Raw genomic sequence first — 18,527 nt, 5'->3', positions numbered from 1 at the left:
AGTTGACCACAGAAAGCAGCATTCACGGAGCGCGCAGCCCAAGCTATTGTTGAAAATAAAAATGCGTGCTCGACATTGTCATGGTTTTGAAAGCGCATTTAGGCAGAACTATGTACTATGAACAGAACTTAGAAAGTTACAGATTTTTAATTTCAGACTTTAATATACAATATATAGCCTAATTTGTATTATTATTTTTTGTATCAAATGTGTGGTGTGGTGCCACGCCACGGCAAAACCTTACTAGCAGAAACACTGCATCCTGTCCAGAGAAGCCCTGTCTGCTGTGTGTTATGTCCTGAGGGTGGCTCCTGTATTGGGGGATGTAACTCTTTCTCCCCCCTTCCAGGCCCTGGAGGCTCAGGAGCAGGAGAAGGACCGGCTGCGTCTCCCCCAGCAGACCCCCTCCCCCGGTCGCATCTCTGGCTCCCCACGCTCCGAGCACAGCCCCACCCCCGAGCACAGCCCCACCCCCGAGCCCGGCCCCACCCCCGAGCACAGCCCCACCCCTGAGCCTGGCCCCACCCCCGAGCCTGGCGCCTCCCCCGCTGGCAGCACCACGGACCTCAGCGCCACCACGCCCCCCGCGCTCGCCCCGGACACGCCCTCCCTCAACGGCCAGCCGGGCGAGAGCAAGGCTGAGGAGGCGGAGCCGGAGGAGAGAGAAGCCACGCCCCCTCCAGGTACAGTCAGCCTGTGGCCTGCGAGCGTGGCGGTCAGCTCTGTAGAGAAACCTCCCTGTGTCGGCTGTCCAGGGGGAGGAGAGCTGGTTGGACCTGGGGGGGTGTTTCACTAAGCCTGACTTCCGCAATGAGTAAAACCTGGAAACTTCAGATCTGGACCATGGACTGAAGTAAAAAATAGCTTTCCGGGTTTTACTCCCAGAGAGTAAGAAGTCAGGCATACCCAGTGAGCCAGCTTAGTGAACCCCCCCTGGAGCCCGTGGTGTGAGCTCACAGCCCAGCACCGAGTAGTGTGAGGGTGTGTTTGTGCGCTGAGTAATGTGATGGTGTGTTGGTGTGTGTGTGTCTGCGCTGAGTAATGTGATGGTGTTTTGGTGTGTGTGTGTTTGCAATGAGTAATGTGATGGTGTGTGTGTGTGTCTGCGCTGCAGATGTGATGGAGGTGGCAGCTCCAGACACGCCCACTGCGGTCTCCCAGCCAGCGGGAGGGGGGGAGGTGGGGGAGGAGGGAGAGGAACACAAGCCCACGCAGCCAGCAGGATCTGAGGCAGAGCAGGAAGTGACATCATCAGAACCAGAGCCACAGGAACAAACGGAACCAGGTTAGTCTATTCTATTCTATTCTATTTTTAGTGAGACATGGCATCCACAAGAAATTTTATTCTGGCTCCAAACCCAAGCACAGTACTGAAACCGCCCTCCTGCGTATCTTTAATGACCTAATTTTAGCTTCCGATCCAGGCAGTTCTGCCGTACTGGTGCTCCTCGACCTGACAGCTGCCTTTAATACGGTAGACCATAGGATTCTCTTCGCCCGGCTTGAACAGTGCATAGGCATCACTGGCTCTGCCCTCAACTGGTTTAAGTCCTACCTGTCAGACTGGAGCTTCTCAGTTGAGTTAGGGGATTTCTCATCTGCTGCGGCCCCCATTACCTGCGGGGTTCCCCAAGGCTCTACTTTAGGCCCGTTACTCTTTTCATTGTACATGTTGCCCCTAGGTTCTATCTTTAGTAAACATGGTATTTCCTTTCACTGTTTTGCTGACGATATACAGATTTACCTGCCCCTAAAAACTAACTGCAAGGACTCATTAAAGCCTCTGCTCGACTGTCTGACCGACATTAAATCCTGGTTGAGCAGTAATTTCCTCAATCTGAATGAGAGCAAGACCGAAATAATTGTCTTTGAACAGGCTTCTCCCACCCCCCTAGTTAATTTCCCAGGCCCTGTCAGCTCCAACATCAATTCCTCCGTAAGAAACCTTGGAGTGATCCTTGACAGCACCTTCAAATTTGAGAAGCAAGTCAGCTCTGTAGTCAAAACAAGCTTCTTCCAACTAAGACTCTTAGCTAAGTCCAAGCCCCATCTTTCCCAGCCGACCTCAAGAAGGTAATTCATGCATTCACCACCTCTAGACTTGATTACTGTAACTCCCTATATGTGGGCATTGATCAGTCATCACTGAGACGCCTTCAGCTTGTCCAGAATGCCGCTGCTCGCCTCCTTACTGGCACCAAAAAGCGTCACCATATCACCCCCATCCTGGCCTCGCTTCACTGGCTCCCTCTCAGTTTTAGAGTCGATTTTAAGCTTCTTTTATTTGTTTTTAAATCGTTAAATGGGCTGGTTCCTCCATACCTAGCTGAACTCTTGCAGCACCATTCCCCAGCCAGAGCTCTAAGATCAGCCGACCAGATCCTGCTGGAAGTTCCTAAAACTAGGCTTAAGACGAGGGGAGACCGAGCCTTTGCAGCCGCTGGCCCTCGGCTCTGGAATAGTCTACCCATTCACATTAGATCGGCCCAGACCCCTAGGATCTTTTAAATCTCTCTTAAAAACCCATTTCTTCTCCCTGGCCTTCAACTGTAGTTGATCACGACACCCTGGTATTCTGTGTGTTTTTATATTTGGGTGCCAAGCAGCGCAGCTGCTGCAGCATCCATTGTGTTTGTACATTTTCTTCTTTCTTTCTTTCTTTCTTTCTTTCTTCTGCCATGGGAGTCTATGGCAGCCTATAGAACCGTATGGTCAAAAGTTGGGAAAATTGGCACACTCATTCGGGACAGTGCCCTGACCCTCCTCACCAAGTCTCATGTCCACACCTTGCCCTCTCTAGCGCCACCAACGTGTCAAAGTTGGAGGTGCATTTATGCATGCAGCTTTTCTTCAGCAAATCCAATTTTCAAACTTCAGGTGTCCTTCAATTCCTTGGCTCAAGCTGGATTCAATGCACTCTGATGTCATTGTGGCCATCTTGGATTCTCCGCCATTTTGAATGATGTGCAAAACCCTTAAAATGTATCTCCTCCTAGGAATTACGACCAATCTGCACGAAACTGTATACACATTCTCTAGAGCAATGTCCACAAAAGTTGTACAGGGATTTTTGATTATCCATTGTGTTTGCTCGTGACAGCCAATCAAAATTGGCAGAAAAGCTGCAAAACAGGAACTGGGCTCATATCTCAGTTAGGGATGGGACGGTTTGAAATGTTCATATCACGGTTATAGTGACCAAAATTATCACGGTTCACGGTTTTATCACGGTTAGGGATGGGTCTCGTTAATTTTTATCGATACTGATGCCATTATTGAGACTGCTTAATGATTCGAGTCTTTATTGATCCCACTATCGATACCCTACTTTTCTACTATTTGATGGAAAGACAAGACCACTATAAATTCTTAAAAGAACTGAATTGGTATTGTTAATTTGTGACACTACTGATGCACAGGGCATAGCGTGAAACGACAAAAAATAAATTATACTGCATATAAATTAAGTAAAGTAGCCTATAGGCAATGCTTTACATACTGTAACAACATAACACACCATTACATAACAAACGACTGCTCTTAACTAAACAGTATTAGAGAAAGACAATCTCCCTCCCTCTTTCCATCCCCTTCTTCCCTCCCTCCCTCCCTCTCTCCCTCTCTCCCACTCTGTCCCCCTCACTACAGTATACTTTACACAACAATAACAACAACAACATGACATGACGAGCACTGCAGCTTGCTAACGTTAACCAGCTAGTGCTATAGCATTGTACATGCAAGTGCTATGCTATACACTATTAGGCTATTTTACGTTGACATTGACTGTCCTTAAATCTAGATGTCTTCTTTGCAAGCTATATTCCCTCTGTCATTCGCTTGCTAAAGGCTACAAAAACGTTGTAGTATAACTTAAGACTACAGTGGGTCATTCATTCATTCAATAGTTGTGCCCAGTAACGTAACGTCACTGCACCAAGCTAGCAAGCTAACGGTAGCTAACTTTAGGTATAGCTGGCTAGCTGCAGTACGTTACTACTAGTCAAATGAATGAACCACTGTAAGTTATAGCTGACAGGGAATCTAGCTCGCAAAGAAGACATCTAGCACTAGGGCTGTCGCGGTTTGCAGTTAACCGCTCAACCACGGTCCTGTGAAGCAGACCGCAGCGCTTTACAGACGACCGCATCTACCGCGGTCACTAAGGTTTTTTTCATTTTATTAGGCTTATGTTCCATGGGGCTTTCCAAGGGCTGTCAAATAAATATTCAACCGTTGACTGAGATAGAAAATACGTCTAGCCTTATCATTGTAAAAATGTATCGACTAGTAAACGGAGATTCTTATAGTTTAGGACTACATCCGCAAAGTCGCATTGCGCGGAGCAGAACGAGAATGATATTCGAAATAAGTTAATCAATTTCAAATGGAAATGTATTTCCATTAGTAAAAATCACGTAGGCTATTTGCAATTATGCATTTAAAAATTAACATTGGCATTCAGCTGTGTAGACAGTGGTAAATGAAACGGACCATATAGGATAGCCTATGTCCAATCTGCCTGCCGCTTTCGTGTTTCGTTTTAAGATCAGCCTACTTTAAGCCTTGATAGCCTTATGGGTGTGATATGCATATGCCACATATTTTACACGGTTTAGTTTACGAACACCTTAGGTTATAGCCTACACAATTGCCATTGAAAAATGAGAGAGGGTAGGCTATGCTGCGCAGTGCGCAGCAAAGCTGTAGCTGATCGCGCCAAAAAGTATGTTTCCATACATAGCCTACCCATTCAGACCAGAGATTAAATCTTAAATGGTGGTGGTGTAGCCTACTTAGTTGTAGGAATAATAGGTATGGCTACAACTACACACAGGCCACAAAATAGAATAACAAAATACAGACCACAGCGGCCACTAAGGATTTTCTTTTCATTTTGGTAGGCTAGGCTATCAGGGCTTTTTCCAGGACTGTCAAATACACCTATAGACATAGGCTATCCGATTAATAAATGCACGGCACTAAACTTTTGGTATATATGTATAACGTGTTAGGCCTAGCCTAAGCTTACTTGAATGCACAGCAAACATTGGCTTTTCCCTTTAGGTCCCTTTAGATCTGTAGCCTAATTGTTTTATTATTTTACTCTCGAATGATTTTCCTGTTTGTGTGCTGCGCGCACCATTGAATTCCTGTACCCTCATTTATTTAATGTATTTCGTTTGATAAAAACGAATAATGTAGGCCACAACTAGGCTACTCACTTAGGATATAGATAAAATGTAGTGTAAAACTAAATTTAAAAAAACAGCGGTAAAACCGCAGACCACGGTTGAAATCTATCAATTTGAACCGCTCAGGATAATTCCTAACCGCGACAGCCCTATCTAGCACTAGATTTAAAGGATTAGTAAAGGGAAAATGAATGTTTAGCCCTGTTTTAAGGTTACTTATGATCATATACAATGGTTCAGATAAAAACGTTAACAAAACTAGTACTTTTGAGTAGCACTTTTAGCTCAGCCATTCTCTCCGCCAAAATACATCACTTTTGGCCATGCCGCTAGTGTTGTTGTTTTCGCCTGAAGTCAAAACTCCACCTACGCGCTGCTACCTGTGTGGCTTTTCCTCGGAAATTGAACGGGGATGAGGGTCAGAAAGCATTTAGCATGTTTTTCAAAGTCAGACAGCATTTAGTATGATTTTTCAGTTATCTTTTTTTTTTAATGCACGGTTATCTTGATAAATGAAAATTTTACCGGTTGTACTGTTTTCGCCGCGGTTCACCGTGACACCGGTAACCGTCCCATCCCTAATCTCAGTAATGTTTTAATCTATCGAAACCACATTTGGCACACTCATCCGGGACACACCCATGACATATGTCACCAAGCCTCATGTTGACATCTCGTGCACTCTAGCGCCACCAGCGTGTCAAAGTTGGAGTTGCGTTTATGCCAGTAACTTTTGAACTGTATGTCCAATCTTCAAAATGATGGTAGCATTGGATTCCCTGGCTCATGCTGAGTTCAACACCCCATAGTTTCATTATTACTTCATTTTTTTGATTGCAGAATGCAAGGAACACTTTTAGTCTTCTGCACAATTTCACCAGTTTTAGAGTGGTGACAAGGCGCATTTTGGAAAAAGTCACATTTTCTAAACTGCCATCCCTCTTCCAATTCTCACAGCTCATACACAAATTATATATCACAATGTTCACACGACTCTTGGGATTCATAAAATCAAAAAAGCTAAGCTCTCCGATGTATATTTTTCACTGTGTGACAGTTCGAACGATGACTCCCCCCCTCCATTGAAAACAATGGAGCCATGCTCTAGAAACTGACAGAATCAGTGTCGAGTTTCTAACTCGTCACCTCTCCTACACTTCTGAAGACCAAAGGACATATTATACATGGAAATGTTTGCGTGATTGTCTGGATTCTGAAGAAGTAAATAGTTGAGCTATGCAATGTATACTTTTCGCTGTGTGCCAATTTAAACGACGACACCCCCCCTTTAGGGATGCGCATGGAAAACCGGTTCTTGTTGAGAACCGGTTCCCAGTGAATCGATTCCTTGGAATCGTTAGCCAAAATCCTTAATGATTCCGCTATCGATTCCTGTCGTTGCTGCGCATGCGCGATGACGTCGCACGCACGATGCCTGGTTTTGTTTTATTAGACCGCGGTAGAAGAGGCCAGCAACATGTCATCTAGGCATAAACGTTCGAAAGTGTACATTTCACGCAACAAGATGACAACACGGCAACTTGCAATGCTTGCAAAAAACATATATCATCAAAGGGGGGAAATACTACAAATATGCAAAAACATTTGGCCACACAACATGCGATAACTTTGCAGGAATTTTTGATGCGCTCCGGAGTGACGACAGCAGCGCAGCTAACGTTAGTGTAGTCGAAGGTAAACTCCTCCAGAGTCCCTGTCTATTGTGTTAGTGCCATTTGTTTAATTGTGTAAACCAGCTTTCACTATATGAATAATCTCCATTTCCATCCATGTAATTTAAATGATGACGTTCAAAGTCAGGCTCGTGGTAGTCGGTCTGGGTCAGAGGCTACTTCTTGTAGAAGTAGTAGAATTGTTCATTCTCCATACAGTTGATGGTTGCAGACCTACTCAGTTCCATTTGGACTTCACTTGATTGTATTTGTTGCCAGTTGCCGCTGCTAGTTTTATTTTTGTCAGCTCGGCTCATATACCCTTTTTAAATGGAAGGAGCATTGTAATTTCTACTAGTAACATGTTAGACTTATTTTATTAAAAATTCAACAGAATAATACTTGTTTTATTTATCTTTTTCTATAGAAAAAATACAGTTTTTTTTATGTCAGTTTTATTTTTAGTTCAAGGTGAATACACCTAAAAAAAACAGCACTGTAATTGGCATGTTCAAAGTATATATAAAAGAAAACTAATGTTAATAAACCTGTTTGTACTCTTTTGCCCAATGAGAATCGATAAGAGAATAGATAAGGAATCGGATTGATAAGCAGAATCGAAAATTGAATCGTAATCGCTAAAATCTTATCAATATCCATCACTACCCTCCTCGCTTTCGCAAGATCTGTCGTAGCACAGCGGGTAGAGCGTTGGCCTCGCAACCAGCAGGTCCAGAGATCGAATCTCGTTCAACCACATGTCAGATTTTCCTCCAATCTGCATGAAACGTGGTATGCCTACACAAAATCTGCAGCCATTTTAACTTGAAGCAGTGCACGTCGTTTGTCAGATTAACAGGTGTAATTAATAATCAATCTGGTTTCAGTCACAGGATGAACATTACTCTGCTTTCTAAAGATGGCTGCTGTGAAAAAACCCTATTGCTATTTCACCACAAACAATGTTTAATGTTATCTTTATTTTTTACGTTACATATGAAGTTAATTTCAGTTTCAGACCATTTTAGGGATTAATTGCTCTCAGGTTGTGAAAAGACTTGAGACCCCACTTTGAGGAATAGTAGCACAAAACATTTTGCATCATGTTGACCATGAGGGAGCACTGCAATAAGCAAATGTGTGTCTGTTTACAGCAATGCTTTTGACATGATCATATCAAGTTGCTGCTGATACCAGGGCATGCCTAATGGCCACTGAAGAAATATTAAGAGAATTGGCCACAAGGTGGCACTATAACAAGCCAAAATGCTTAAAAGCCACACACTAACTTGATTAAGAAAATGACTGAATCAATGTTGTGTTTCTAACTTGTCACCTCTCCTACACTTTTGAAAATAGGAGGACATATACCTCAAAATGTTCGCGTGATTGTCTGGATTCTATAGAAGTAAATAGTTAAGCTATGTTATGTATACCAATTTAAATGACGACACCCCCCTCTCACTCAACCGAGAGGAAGTGAAGGACATGCCTTGTGGACTAGGGCGATTCACCTTTGCAACATCTGGCGTAGCACAGTGGATAGCGCGTCGGCCTTGCAAGCAGCAGGTACAGAGATCGAATCCTGTTCAACCATACGTCTGACTTTCGAAATTCTCGGGACCACCCTTGACCCTTGTCAAACATGTCTCATGTCGCCACGTCAGTCTAGCTGATTCCTTAGCTGCTTGCAGCTAAACTGCTTGGCCCCCACATCCCTGCTTGCAGGTATATTTCTGTACTGTTGTTATTGTACTTTGTGCTTTTATTGTATTTTGTGTTTACCTGTACAGCACTTTGGCTGTACAGGTAAGCAAGTTTGACTTGACTTGACTATTCAAATACAGTAGCACACTTTCAAATGAACATGTTAGTATATTTATATGTTAAGAGAGTTTGTTTCCTCTCCTCTCTTCTCCTCTCCTCCCAGAAGGCGACCATGCCCCTCAGCCCCAGCCAGAGCACGCGGAGGTGGCGCCCCCCAGAGGCAGGGTGGAGGGACAGCTGATGAATGGCCTGGTGGAAGACCAAGCCTCCATGTCCTCCACAGACATCCTGGTGAGTTAGACCCTCACACACCCAGGAGGAGGCCATGGCACCACAGGGGGTTGTTCCAGAGGGTTTGCAGCTCTGGTATACATGTTCATAGGTGTCCCCCCCCCCTCTCTCTCTTTGTCTCTCCCCCTCTTTCTCTCTCTCTCTCTCTCTCTCTATGTCCACCCCCCCTCTCTCCAGGATGGTGAGGGTCTTCATGGACACTCCTCCTCCAGGTTCTGTCATGTTCTCCAGAAGGACGCGTTCCTGGTGTTCCGCTCGCTCTGCAAACTCTCCATGAAGCCCCTGGCAGACGGACCCCCAGACCCAAAGTCAGACTTGGCCCTCTCTTGGTCCCTCACACCCTAGCTCCTAAGTCACTGACTCCTTGTCCCCTTACTCCTAGGCCATTTATTGTTTATTGACTCCTTGTCCCCTAGCTCCTAGGCCCTTCACTCACTCCTAATTCCTTATCCCCTAACTCCTAGGCTTGTTTTCTCCATGCTCCAGGTGTGGTTTATCTAGTGTTCCAGGGCTCAGTGTGCCTGTCTAGCTCTGCTGGGTAACTGCCTTCTACAGTTACAGCAACATGACACCCCGAGTGACCAGCCTGACAGGACACAGACCAGCCTGACAGGACACAGACCAGCCTGAGAGACCAGCCTGACAGGACACAGACCAGCCTGACAGGACAACAGACCAGTCTGACAGGACACAGACCAGCCTGAGAGACCAGCCTGACAGGACACAGACCAGCCTGACAGGACACAGACCAGCCTGAGAGACCAGCCTGACAGGACACAGACCAGCCTGACAGGACAACAGACCAGTCTGACAGGACACAGACCAGCCTGACAGGACAACAGACCAGCCTGACAGGACAACAGACCAGCCTGACAGGACAACAGACCAGCCTGACAGCACACAGACCAGCCTGACAGGACAACAGACCAGCCTGACAGGAGTCAGAGCCTGACAGGGGGGGGGGGGGGGGGCTGATGGGGAGAGGGAGAGATGTCACAGTTTAGACCAAGTTCAGTTTAGACTAAACTCTTTATCCTAATCCTTAAAGTCGCACTGAAACTGACGTTTGAGATCATCTAACTTCCGTAGATTGACGTATTTCCGACGCAAAAAAGCTATGAGGGTGGGACATAGGTTTAGAGGAATTTGATTGGAACATTGACAAGTGGACGGGTTTTAAGAACTTTAGACAGATTCGATAGAAGGATAGCGTTGATTGACGGGTGGATGTCGTGAGATTATTGGCATAAAATCTAAGGTACCTGTTGTCGTCATTGCACGTGACCTACTGTTTTCCAGGAAGTAAGAAATTATATACTTTGATATAAGATTACAACAAAAGTAGAATTTTGTAATTTTTTTTGGCATACATCATTGAATAGGTGAACACTATGATCAATACTGTGAACCAAAATGGGACAGAATGCTTTTTTCATTTCAGTGCGACTGAACTAATCATTATCCTCCTGTCTCTCTACCTCTCCTCTCCATCTCTCCTCTCTCTCCTCTCTACCTCTCCTCTCTCTCCTCTCCTCTCTGTCTCTTCATTCTCTCTGTCCCTCCTCTCTCCGGTCTCTCTCTCTTTCTCTCTCTGTCCCTCTCTCTCCTGTCTCTCTCTCTCTCTCCTGTCTCTCTCTCTGTCCTGTCCCTCTCTCTCCTGTCTCTCTCTCTCTCTCCTGTCTCTCTCTCCGGTCTCTCTGTCCCTCCTCTCTCTCCTGTCTCTCTCTCTGTCCTGTCTCTCTCTCTCCGGTCTCTCTCTCTGCCCTTCCTCTCTCTCCTGTCTCTCTCTCTCTCCTGTCTCTCTCTCTCTCCTGTGTCTCTCTCTCCGGTCTCTCTCTCTCCGGTCTCTCTCCTTCCCCAGGTCTCACGAGTTGCGTTCCAAAGTAGTTTCCCTTCAGCTCCTCCTCTCCGTGCTCCAGGGGGCGGGGCCTGTATTCCGCACGCACGAGATGTTCGCTAATGCCATCAAGCAGTACCTGTGCGTGGCGCTGTCCAAGAACGGCGTGTCGTCCGTGCCTGAGGTCTTCGAGCTGTCGCTCGCCATCTTCCTCACCCTGCTGTCACACTTCAAAATCCACCTCAAGATGCAGATTGAGGTAGATACTACTGTTGGCTTTTGGCGTTCTTCTTCTGTTGCTCTGCGTTGTATTTTTTTTTTTGTAAGCCTTGATAAGAGTTGCAGCACCATCTAATTATGAACCACGATGTTAATAGCCTTTCTTGTTGTGATAATCATTGATGAAATCACCAAACACGCGATTGGAAGCGGCGACAGATTTATTGGACAAGGATACAGTCACATGGAACACTGGGATGTTTCCCTAGTCTCTCTCTCTCCCGGCTTCTCTGCTGGCTGCGGCTGTGGCGCGAAGTCAAGGCCTTAGACTTCCCTCCCCGCATGGTGTTATCAGCGGGCCTGCCTGCTGGGAGCAGCGAATCTGTCCGGCTGAGTTGCCTACCGTTTCCAAATCAAAGTCTCAAGGTTTGGTTGAGACTTTAAATAGTGCTCTCTCGGCCCACCCCCCACGCCTAGGCCTGCCCGTTTAGGGCCTAGTGAAGCTAGATTGGTGGAGAAGTGACCATATAGATGTGTCGCCTGTCACCCTAACATGCTATCTTAATCACCATTGGTTGTCAGTCTGGTTTGTGTGGTTTATAGTGTCCCATAGAAATGTGCCATTGATACCCCAGAGGAGAGGGCCCCCCTGTGGCTTAAGTGTGACCTCTCTCCACAACAGCAGCAGCATCAGCTGTCTCCCTCACTTTATCGACTACAGTGTCCACGTGAAAACAAACAAACACATTAAATCAAATACATAGCAGTAAGACTCCGTAGATGTTATAGACATTTCTCCCTAGATTATTCACTACTACTAACATTACAGACCGCTAGATAATATCTACTAACATTATAGACTGATAGATAATATCTACTAACATTACAGACTTAGATAATAATATCTACTAACATTAGACTGATAGATAATAATATCTACTAACATTACAGACTGATAGATACTAATATCTACTAACATTACAGACTTATAGATAATATCTACTAACATTAAAGATTGATAGATAATAATATCTTCTAACATTACAGACTGATAGATGATAATATCTACTAACAGTACAGACCGCTAGGTAATATCTACTAACATTACAGACTGCTAGATAATATCTACTACCATTACCGACTGATAGATAATAATATTGATGAATCTCTTCGTCTCTTATTATTGTCCTTGATTAGCTCTGCGTTGTGTTTTGTTGTTTCTGATAAAAGACGGACCCCCAATCTCTACTATGTGTACCACACAGTCCAGTTTCCTTTCTCAGGTGTTCAAATGAATCTCTCCAACACGGGATTTGAGCCTCAGCAAAAGCGATTTATTCCAGAAGGTTTTACATACAAAAGACGATGGCATGCCTAATGTACAGTTGACCTCTCTGTATGCTGTCTGAACCCAAATCAAAGTATTGGTCTCGTTGCAACGTTCTTATGTGGTTGGAGTGTCCCCCCTCCCTCGTCTCTTCTCCGATAAGACTGTTTCTCTGGTCTCTGCTGTGGCCTTGCTTCGGCGCCCAGGCCTTTATCTCTAACCACAACAATGGTGTTTGCCCAGAGTGTACCAAACATAAGATGTCTTTATCTCATAAGTCTATGGAAGAGGGGCACTTCTTACCGAAAACTCAAACAGAACAGCCATACTCAGAGGTCAATCATCATAATTAGGAAATAGCTAACAGGATCATATTAAAAGGCATTTCTCTGAAAATCACCAATATTCAACAATATCTACTAACATTACAGACTGATAGATAATAATATCTACTAACATTACAGATTGATAGATAATAATATCTAACATTACAGACTGATAGATAATAATATCTACTAACATTACAGACCGCTAGGTAATATCTACTAACATTACAGACTGCTATATAATATCTACTAGCATTACCGACTGATAGATAATAATATCTACTAGCATTACATACTGATTTATAATATCTACTAACATTACAGACTGCTAGATAATAATATCTACTAATATTACAGACCTCTACTTAATAATAACTAGAAATGTGCAATTTGGGGAAATTGCAAGTGTGGTTGCCCATTCTGTCATTATTACTTGGTGTTGGGTGTGTGTGCATGTGTGTGTTGGATGTTGTGTGCATGCACTTGTAGTTCTTCGGTAACTGTAGGCCTTAAAGGACAATGCTCGTTTTTGACAACCTGGACCTTATTTACGACATATTATAAGACGTTTGACTCACCGAGATCACTTTGGTGTAGTTCGGAGGCATGTAGAAGAAATTTAAAATCCAGCGCGAGCCAGTATATCCATGTAATGGCGGTGGTCGGGGCACTTAGAATGCAGTTTCTAAAAATCTATTTTCTGCCGCGAAACGGTTGTTTTCATCAATCTGTCTTGATGAATCGCTAGTTGTGCTTACATAGAGCATATAGGCCTGTTGTGGTTTTTCACATGCCTCTGTAATATGATCTTTAGAAACGTCTTTAGACACGAAATAGCTTCCTCACTTGCTCCAGCACGCATGCGCACAGCGTGCTGGAGCAACGATTGCGCGCTGTGCGCATTAGTGCTGGAGCAAGTGAGGAAGCTATTTCGTTTCGAAAGACGTTTCTAAAGATCATGGCATGTGAAAACCACAACAGGCCTATGTTCTATGTAAGCACAACTAGCGATTCATCAAGACAGATTGATGAAAACAACCGTTTCGCGGCAGAAAATAGATTTTTAGAAACTGCATTCTAAGTGCCCCGACCACCGCCATTACATGGATATACTGGCTCGCGCTGGATTTTAAATTTCTTCTACATGCCTCCGAACTACACCAAAGTGATCTCGGAGATTTTCCCTATTCCCATTCAAGTCAGTGGGGAATTTTAATTCACTAATAAATTAATATAAATTAAACTATCAAAGATATTGCTTAGCAATGAGGAAGCACACGATTCCCGATGAAGCCGGTCGATTTGACATATGACTCGTGTGTGTGCAGTTAGAACTGTGGGAGAAGTAGAGTGGCAAACCTTTGGGGTTGCTCTAGATCCAAACCAACTAAACAAACAAAAAAAACAAAAAAAACAACAAATAAAGTCGACCAAGTACTAGAGTGTGTTGCCCTTCGGGGCAACCACACTAATAATATCTACTAACATTACAGACTGCTAGATAATATCTACTAACATTACAGACTGATAGATAATATCTACTAACATTACACACTGATAGATAATATCTACTAACATAACAGACCGCTAGATAATATCTACTAACATTACAGACTGATAGATGATATCTACTAACATTACAGACCGCTAGATAATAATATCTACTAACATTACAGACTGATAGATAATAATATCTACTAACATTACAGACTGATGGATGATAATATCTACTAACATTACATATTGATACAACATTACAGACTTATAGATATATAACATCATCTCTAATGTTCTAGCTGCCGCAGCACCTCAGACTGACTGATGGATATACCTGTATAGTATAATATGACTTCTTAGAGAGGCCAGTTTAACAGTGATGACTGTTACAGTACACACTCCATACTGATGTCTCCTCTGCAGTCTGCAGGGAATAATCTCTACAGGGAATAATCTCTGCTCCCTTTTAGTTGACGTCCTCCTCTTCCTCTCTCTGTGTATCTTCCTCTCTCTCTCTTTCTCTCTTTCATCTTCTCACCTCCCCCCCCCCCTCCCGTCAGGTGTTCTTCAGGGAGATCTTCCTGACCATCTTGGAGACGTCCTCCAGCTCCTTCGAACACAAGTGGATGGTGATCCAGACCCTCACACGCATCTGTGCAGGTACACACACACACACACACACACACACACACACACACACACACACACACGTACACACACACACACACACAGACCCTAACTCCCCTTGCCCCCCAGACGCCCAGTGTGTGGTGGACATCTATGTGAACTATGACTGTGACCTGAACGCTGCCAACATCTTCGAGCGGCTAGTCAGTGACCTGTCCAAGATCGCCCAGGGTAGGAGCGGCCAGGAGCTGGGCATGACGCCCCTGCAGGTACACACACACCCTGACCTCCGACCCCAACCATCACACACCCTCTGACCTCCGACCCTAACCATCACACACCCTGACTTCCGACCCCAACCATCACACACCATCTGACCTCCGACCCTAACCATCACACACACTCTGACCTCCGACCCTAACCATCACACACACTCTGACCTCCGACCCTGTGTGTGGGTGTGTGGGTGTGTGGGTGTGTGGGTGTGTGTGTGTGTGGGTGTGTGTGTGTTCCAGGAGTTGAGCTTGAGGAAGAAGGGTCTGGAGTGCCTGGTGTCCATCCTTAAGTGCATGGTGGAGTGGAGCAGAGACATGTACATCAACCCCAACCTGCAGGCCAACCTCGGTGAGACTCTGTGTGTGTGTGTGTGTGTGTGTGTGTGTGTGTGTGTGTGTGTGTGTGTGTGTGTGTGTGTGTGTGTGTGTGTGTGTGTGACCCAGGCAGCCTGGGTTATGCGTACTAGCTGGTTGTGAGTGGCGTTCAGATGACAGCCTCCCTAGGAGAAGGGCCAAGCGGTTAGCCTGGTTCTGCTCAGTTAGCCTGGTTCTGCTCAATTAGCCTGGTTCTGCCCAGTTAGCCTGGTACTGCTCAGTTAGCCTGGTACTGCTCAGTTAGCCAGGTTCTGCTCAGTTAGCCAGGTTCTGCCCAGTTAGCCTGGTTCTGCCCAGTTAGCCTGGTACTGCTCAGTTAGCCTGGTACTGCTCAGTTAGCCAGGTTCTGCTCAGTTAGCCAGGTTCTGCCCAGTTAGCCTGGTACTGCACAGTTAGCCAGGTTCTGCTCAGTTAGCCCGGTTCTGCTCAGTTAGCCTGGTACTGCTCAGTTAGCCTGGTGCTGCTCAGTTAGCCAGGTTCTGCCCAGTTAGCCTGGTACTGCTCAGTTAGCCAGGTTCTTCCCAGTTAGCCTGGTACTGCTCAGTTAGCCAGGTTCTGCTCAGTTAGCCCGGTTCTGCTCAGTTAGCCCGGTTCTGCTCAGTTAGCCAAGTACTGCTCAGTTAGCCTGGTACTGCTCAGTTAGCCAGGTTCTGCTCAGTTAGCCAGGTTCTGCCCAGTTAGCCTGGTACTGCACAGTTAGCCAGGTTCTGCTCAGTTAGCCTGGTACTGCTCAGTTAGCCTGGTACTGCAGACGTTATTGGGAGCTGCTCATTACTGAGGAGGGGCTGCTTTGTAACCCTCTGAAGTCCAGTCCTGTGTCCTGTGTCTGGTTGGGTCCCGTCCTCCGGTCCTCTTCTGGTACTGTTCTGTAGGTAACAGTGTGAGGCTAACTAGGCACTTATGGAACTGACTGACTGCTAATGTCTGACGGCATTGTTACAGTTTATGTCCTTTGTATTTCTATTCCATTCTATGGACAGAAATACATTATTCAAATGTGTGTGTGTGGCCTTTACATAGGCCTCTTCACAGGCCATGTATAATGTGTGTGTGTGTGTGTGTGTGTGTGTGTGTGTGTGTGTGTGTGTGTGTGTGTGTGTGTGTGTGTGTGTGTGTGTGTGTGTGTGTGTGTGTGTGTGTGTGTGTGTGTGTGTGTGTGTGTGTGTGTGTGTGTGTGTGTGTGTGTGTGTGTGTGTGTGTGTGTGTGTGTGTGTGTGTGTGTGTGTGTGTGTGTGTGTGTGTGTGTCCCCAGGCCAGGAGCATCCTGCGGAAGGTGAAGGGGCGGAGCTGAAGCTTCCGGAACACCTGTCGTCACGGCGAGACAGTGCCAGCTCCTTGGACTCCACCTTGTCCTCCAGCGTCCAATCAGCTCCGCCGGACCACCCCGAGCAGTATGAGGTCATCAAACAGCAGAAGGAGATCATTGAGCACGGCATCGAGCTGTGAGTCCCACCTTCCTAATCGACCAATAACCTGGCGTTTCAAATACCCAACCCTTCTGATTGGGAGATTAGTAAGGCTGCTCAGGCAGCATGTTTTTGAGGGGCTTGACTTACTAACACCCCCCTTAAACCTGCCACATAGCGTGTTCATTTGAACAGACTGAGTGTTCATTTACTTATTGCAGCTGATCAACACCGAGTCATTGCGTTAATGACATCAGGTGCAAACAAACAAGCATATGTAAATGAGGGTTTAGTGTGTTTTAAATGGGAGAGGAACCTGTCTGTCCTGCACAACACAGCAGCCAAACTCAAGTTGACTCTTGTCATTGCACACGAGCACAGCCAAATTAAATGGCAATACTTAAAGTGCCTTTACATGTGACAAACATTCTTATACACATACTAACACGTGGCAAACAGTATAATGCATATAAAGTGCCAGGCCAGATGTAAGCGTTCAGTGCAGAGTGTGAACAGTTGTGCCGTAGCGGTTACAGTCAGTGTTGGGCAGTGTTCAGCTCTCGTATGGCTCTAGGGTAGAAACTCTTTGTAAGGCTGTTTGTTCAGTGTTGGGCAGTGTTCAGCTCTCGTATGGCTCTAGGATAGAAACTCTTTGTAAGGCTCTTTGTTCTGTGTTGGGCAGTGTTCAGTTCTCGTACGGTTCTAGGGTAGAAACTCTTTGTAAGGCTGTTTGTTCTGTGTTGGGCAGTGTTCAGTTCTCGTATGGCTCTAGGGTAGGAGCTCTTTATAAGGCTGTTTGTTCATGGTCTGATGGACCTGAACTGTGTACCCGAGAGCAGCAGGTTAAAGGGATGATGTCCAGGGTGGGATGTTCAGGTCAAAGGGATGATGTCCAGGGTGGGATGTTCAGGTCAAAGGGATGATGTCCAGGGTGGGATGTTCAGGTCAAAGGGATGATGTCCAGGGTGCTATGTTCAGGTCAAAGGGATGATGTCCAGGGTGTGATGTTCAGGTTAAAGGGATGATGTCCAGGGTGGGATTTTCAGGTTAAAGGGATGATGTCCAGGGTGGGATGTTCAGGTCAAAGGGATGATGTCCAGGGTGGGATGTTCAGGTCAAAGGGATGATGTCCAGGGTGGGATATTCAGGTTAAAGGGATGATGTCCAGGGTGGGATTTTCAGGTTAAAGGGATAATGTCCAGGGTGGGATGTTAAGGTCAAAGGGATGATGTCCAGGGTGGGGTGTTCAGGTTAAAGGGATGATCAGGTTAAAGGGATGATCCAGGCTCATCAGGACGGTTCCAGGCTCAGCACTCCTGAGGTCCAGCAGTGACGGGTTCCGTCTACAGATCGACCAATATATGCATTTTTTAGGTCCGATACCGATAATTGCCAAGTTGAGGTAGCTTATTTAAGGCCGATATTCAATATCACCAATTCACTTTTCTTTTTTTTTTTTTACAAAATTTCTAGGAGAGAATTAAATAGATTAAAAAGCTATGCAAATAAAATAGTTTATATTGTTTTTATTTTGATCATCACCTGAGCACATATCATGTTACAGCTCACACATATATACAAATGAATGATTAATTATTAATAAATACATTGAGATGAGTGAGACTGAATGCTGCTACTAATCATGAAACACACAGCCAAGCATGCCCAGTGCAGTGAGGTGTTATCAACCTAATAGAGATCGACCGATATGC

The 18,527-nt window shown here is 45.4% G+C and overlaps 1 protein-coding gene across 2 annotated transcripts in view; it reads left to right on the top strand.

Moving 5' to 3' along the window:
• The window catches only part of arfgef2 (ADP-ribosylation factor guanine nucleotide-exchange factor 2 (brefeldin A-inhibited)), a 102,855-nt gene that overhangs the window by 29,476 nt on the left and 54,852 nt on the right, over window positions 1–18,527 (top strand). For both annotated transcript variants that reach the window (XM_084436410.1, XM_084436411.1), the window contains 9 exons: window positions 350–683; window positions 1,115–1,285; window positions 8,799–8,926; window positions 9,104–9,234; window positions 10,788–11,022; window positions 14,693–14,792; window positions 14,889–15,028; window positions 15,275–15,383; window positions 16,662–16,851. In XM_084436410.1, coding sequence (XP_084292536.1) covers window positions 350–683; window positions 1,115–1,285; window positions 8,799–8,926; window positions 9,104–9,234; window positions 10,788–11,022; window positions 14,693–14,792; window positions 14,889–15,028; window positions 15,275–15,383; window positions 16,662–16,851 — 1,538 coding nt within the window. The remainder of the gene's footprint in view (window positions 1–349; window positions 684–1,114; window positions 1,286–8,798; window positions 8,927–9,103; window positions 9,235–10,787; window positions 11,023–14,692; window positions 14,793–14,888; window positions 15,029–15,274; window positions 15,384–16,661; window positions 16,852–18,527) is intronic.

Source organism: Borostomias antarcticus (genome assembly GCF_949987555.1).
Source record: "Borostomias antarcticus genome assembly, chromosome: 3".
In the NCBI taxonomy this organism is placed as follows: domain Eukaryota; kingdom Metazoa; phylum Chordata; class Actinopteri; order Stomiiformes; family Stomiidae; genus Borostomias; species Borostomias antarcticus.
The sequence above is the reverse complement of the archived record's forward strand: the minus strand, read 5'-3'. Positions and strand labels throughout refer to the sequence as shown.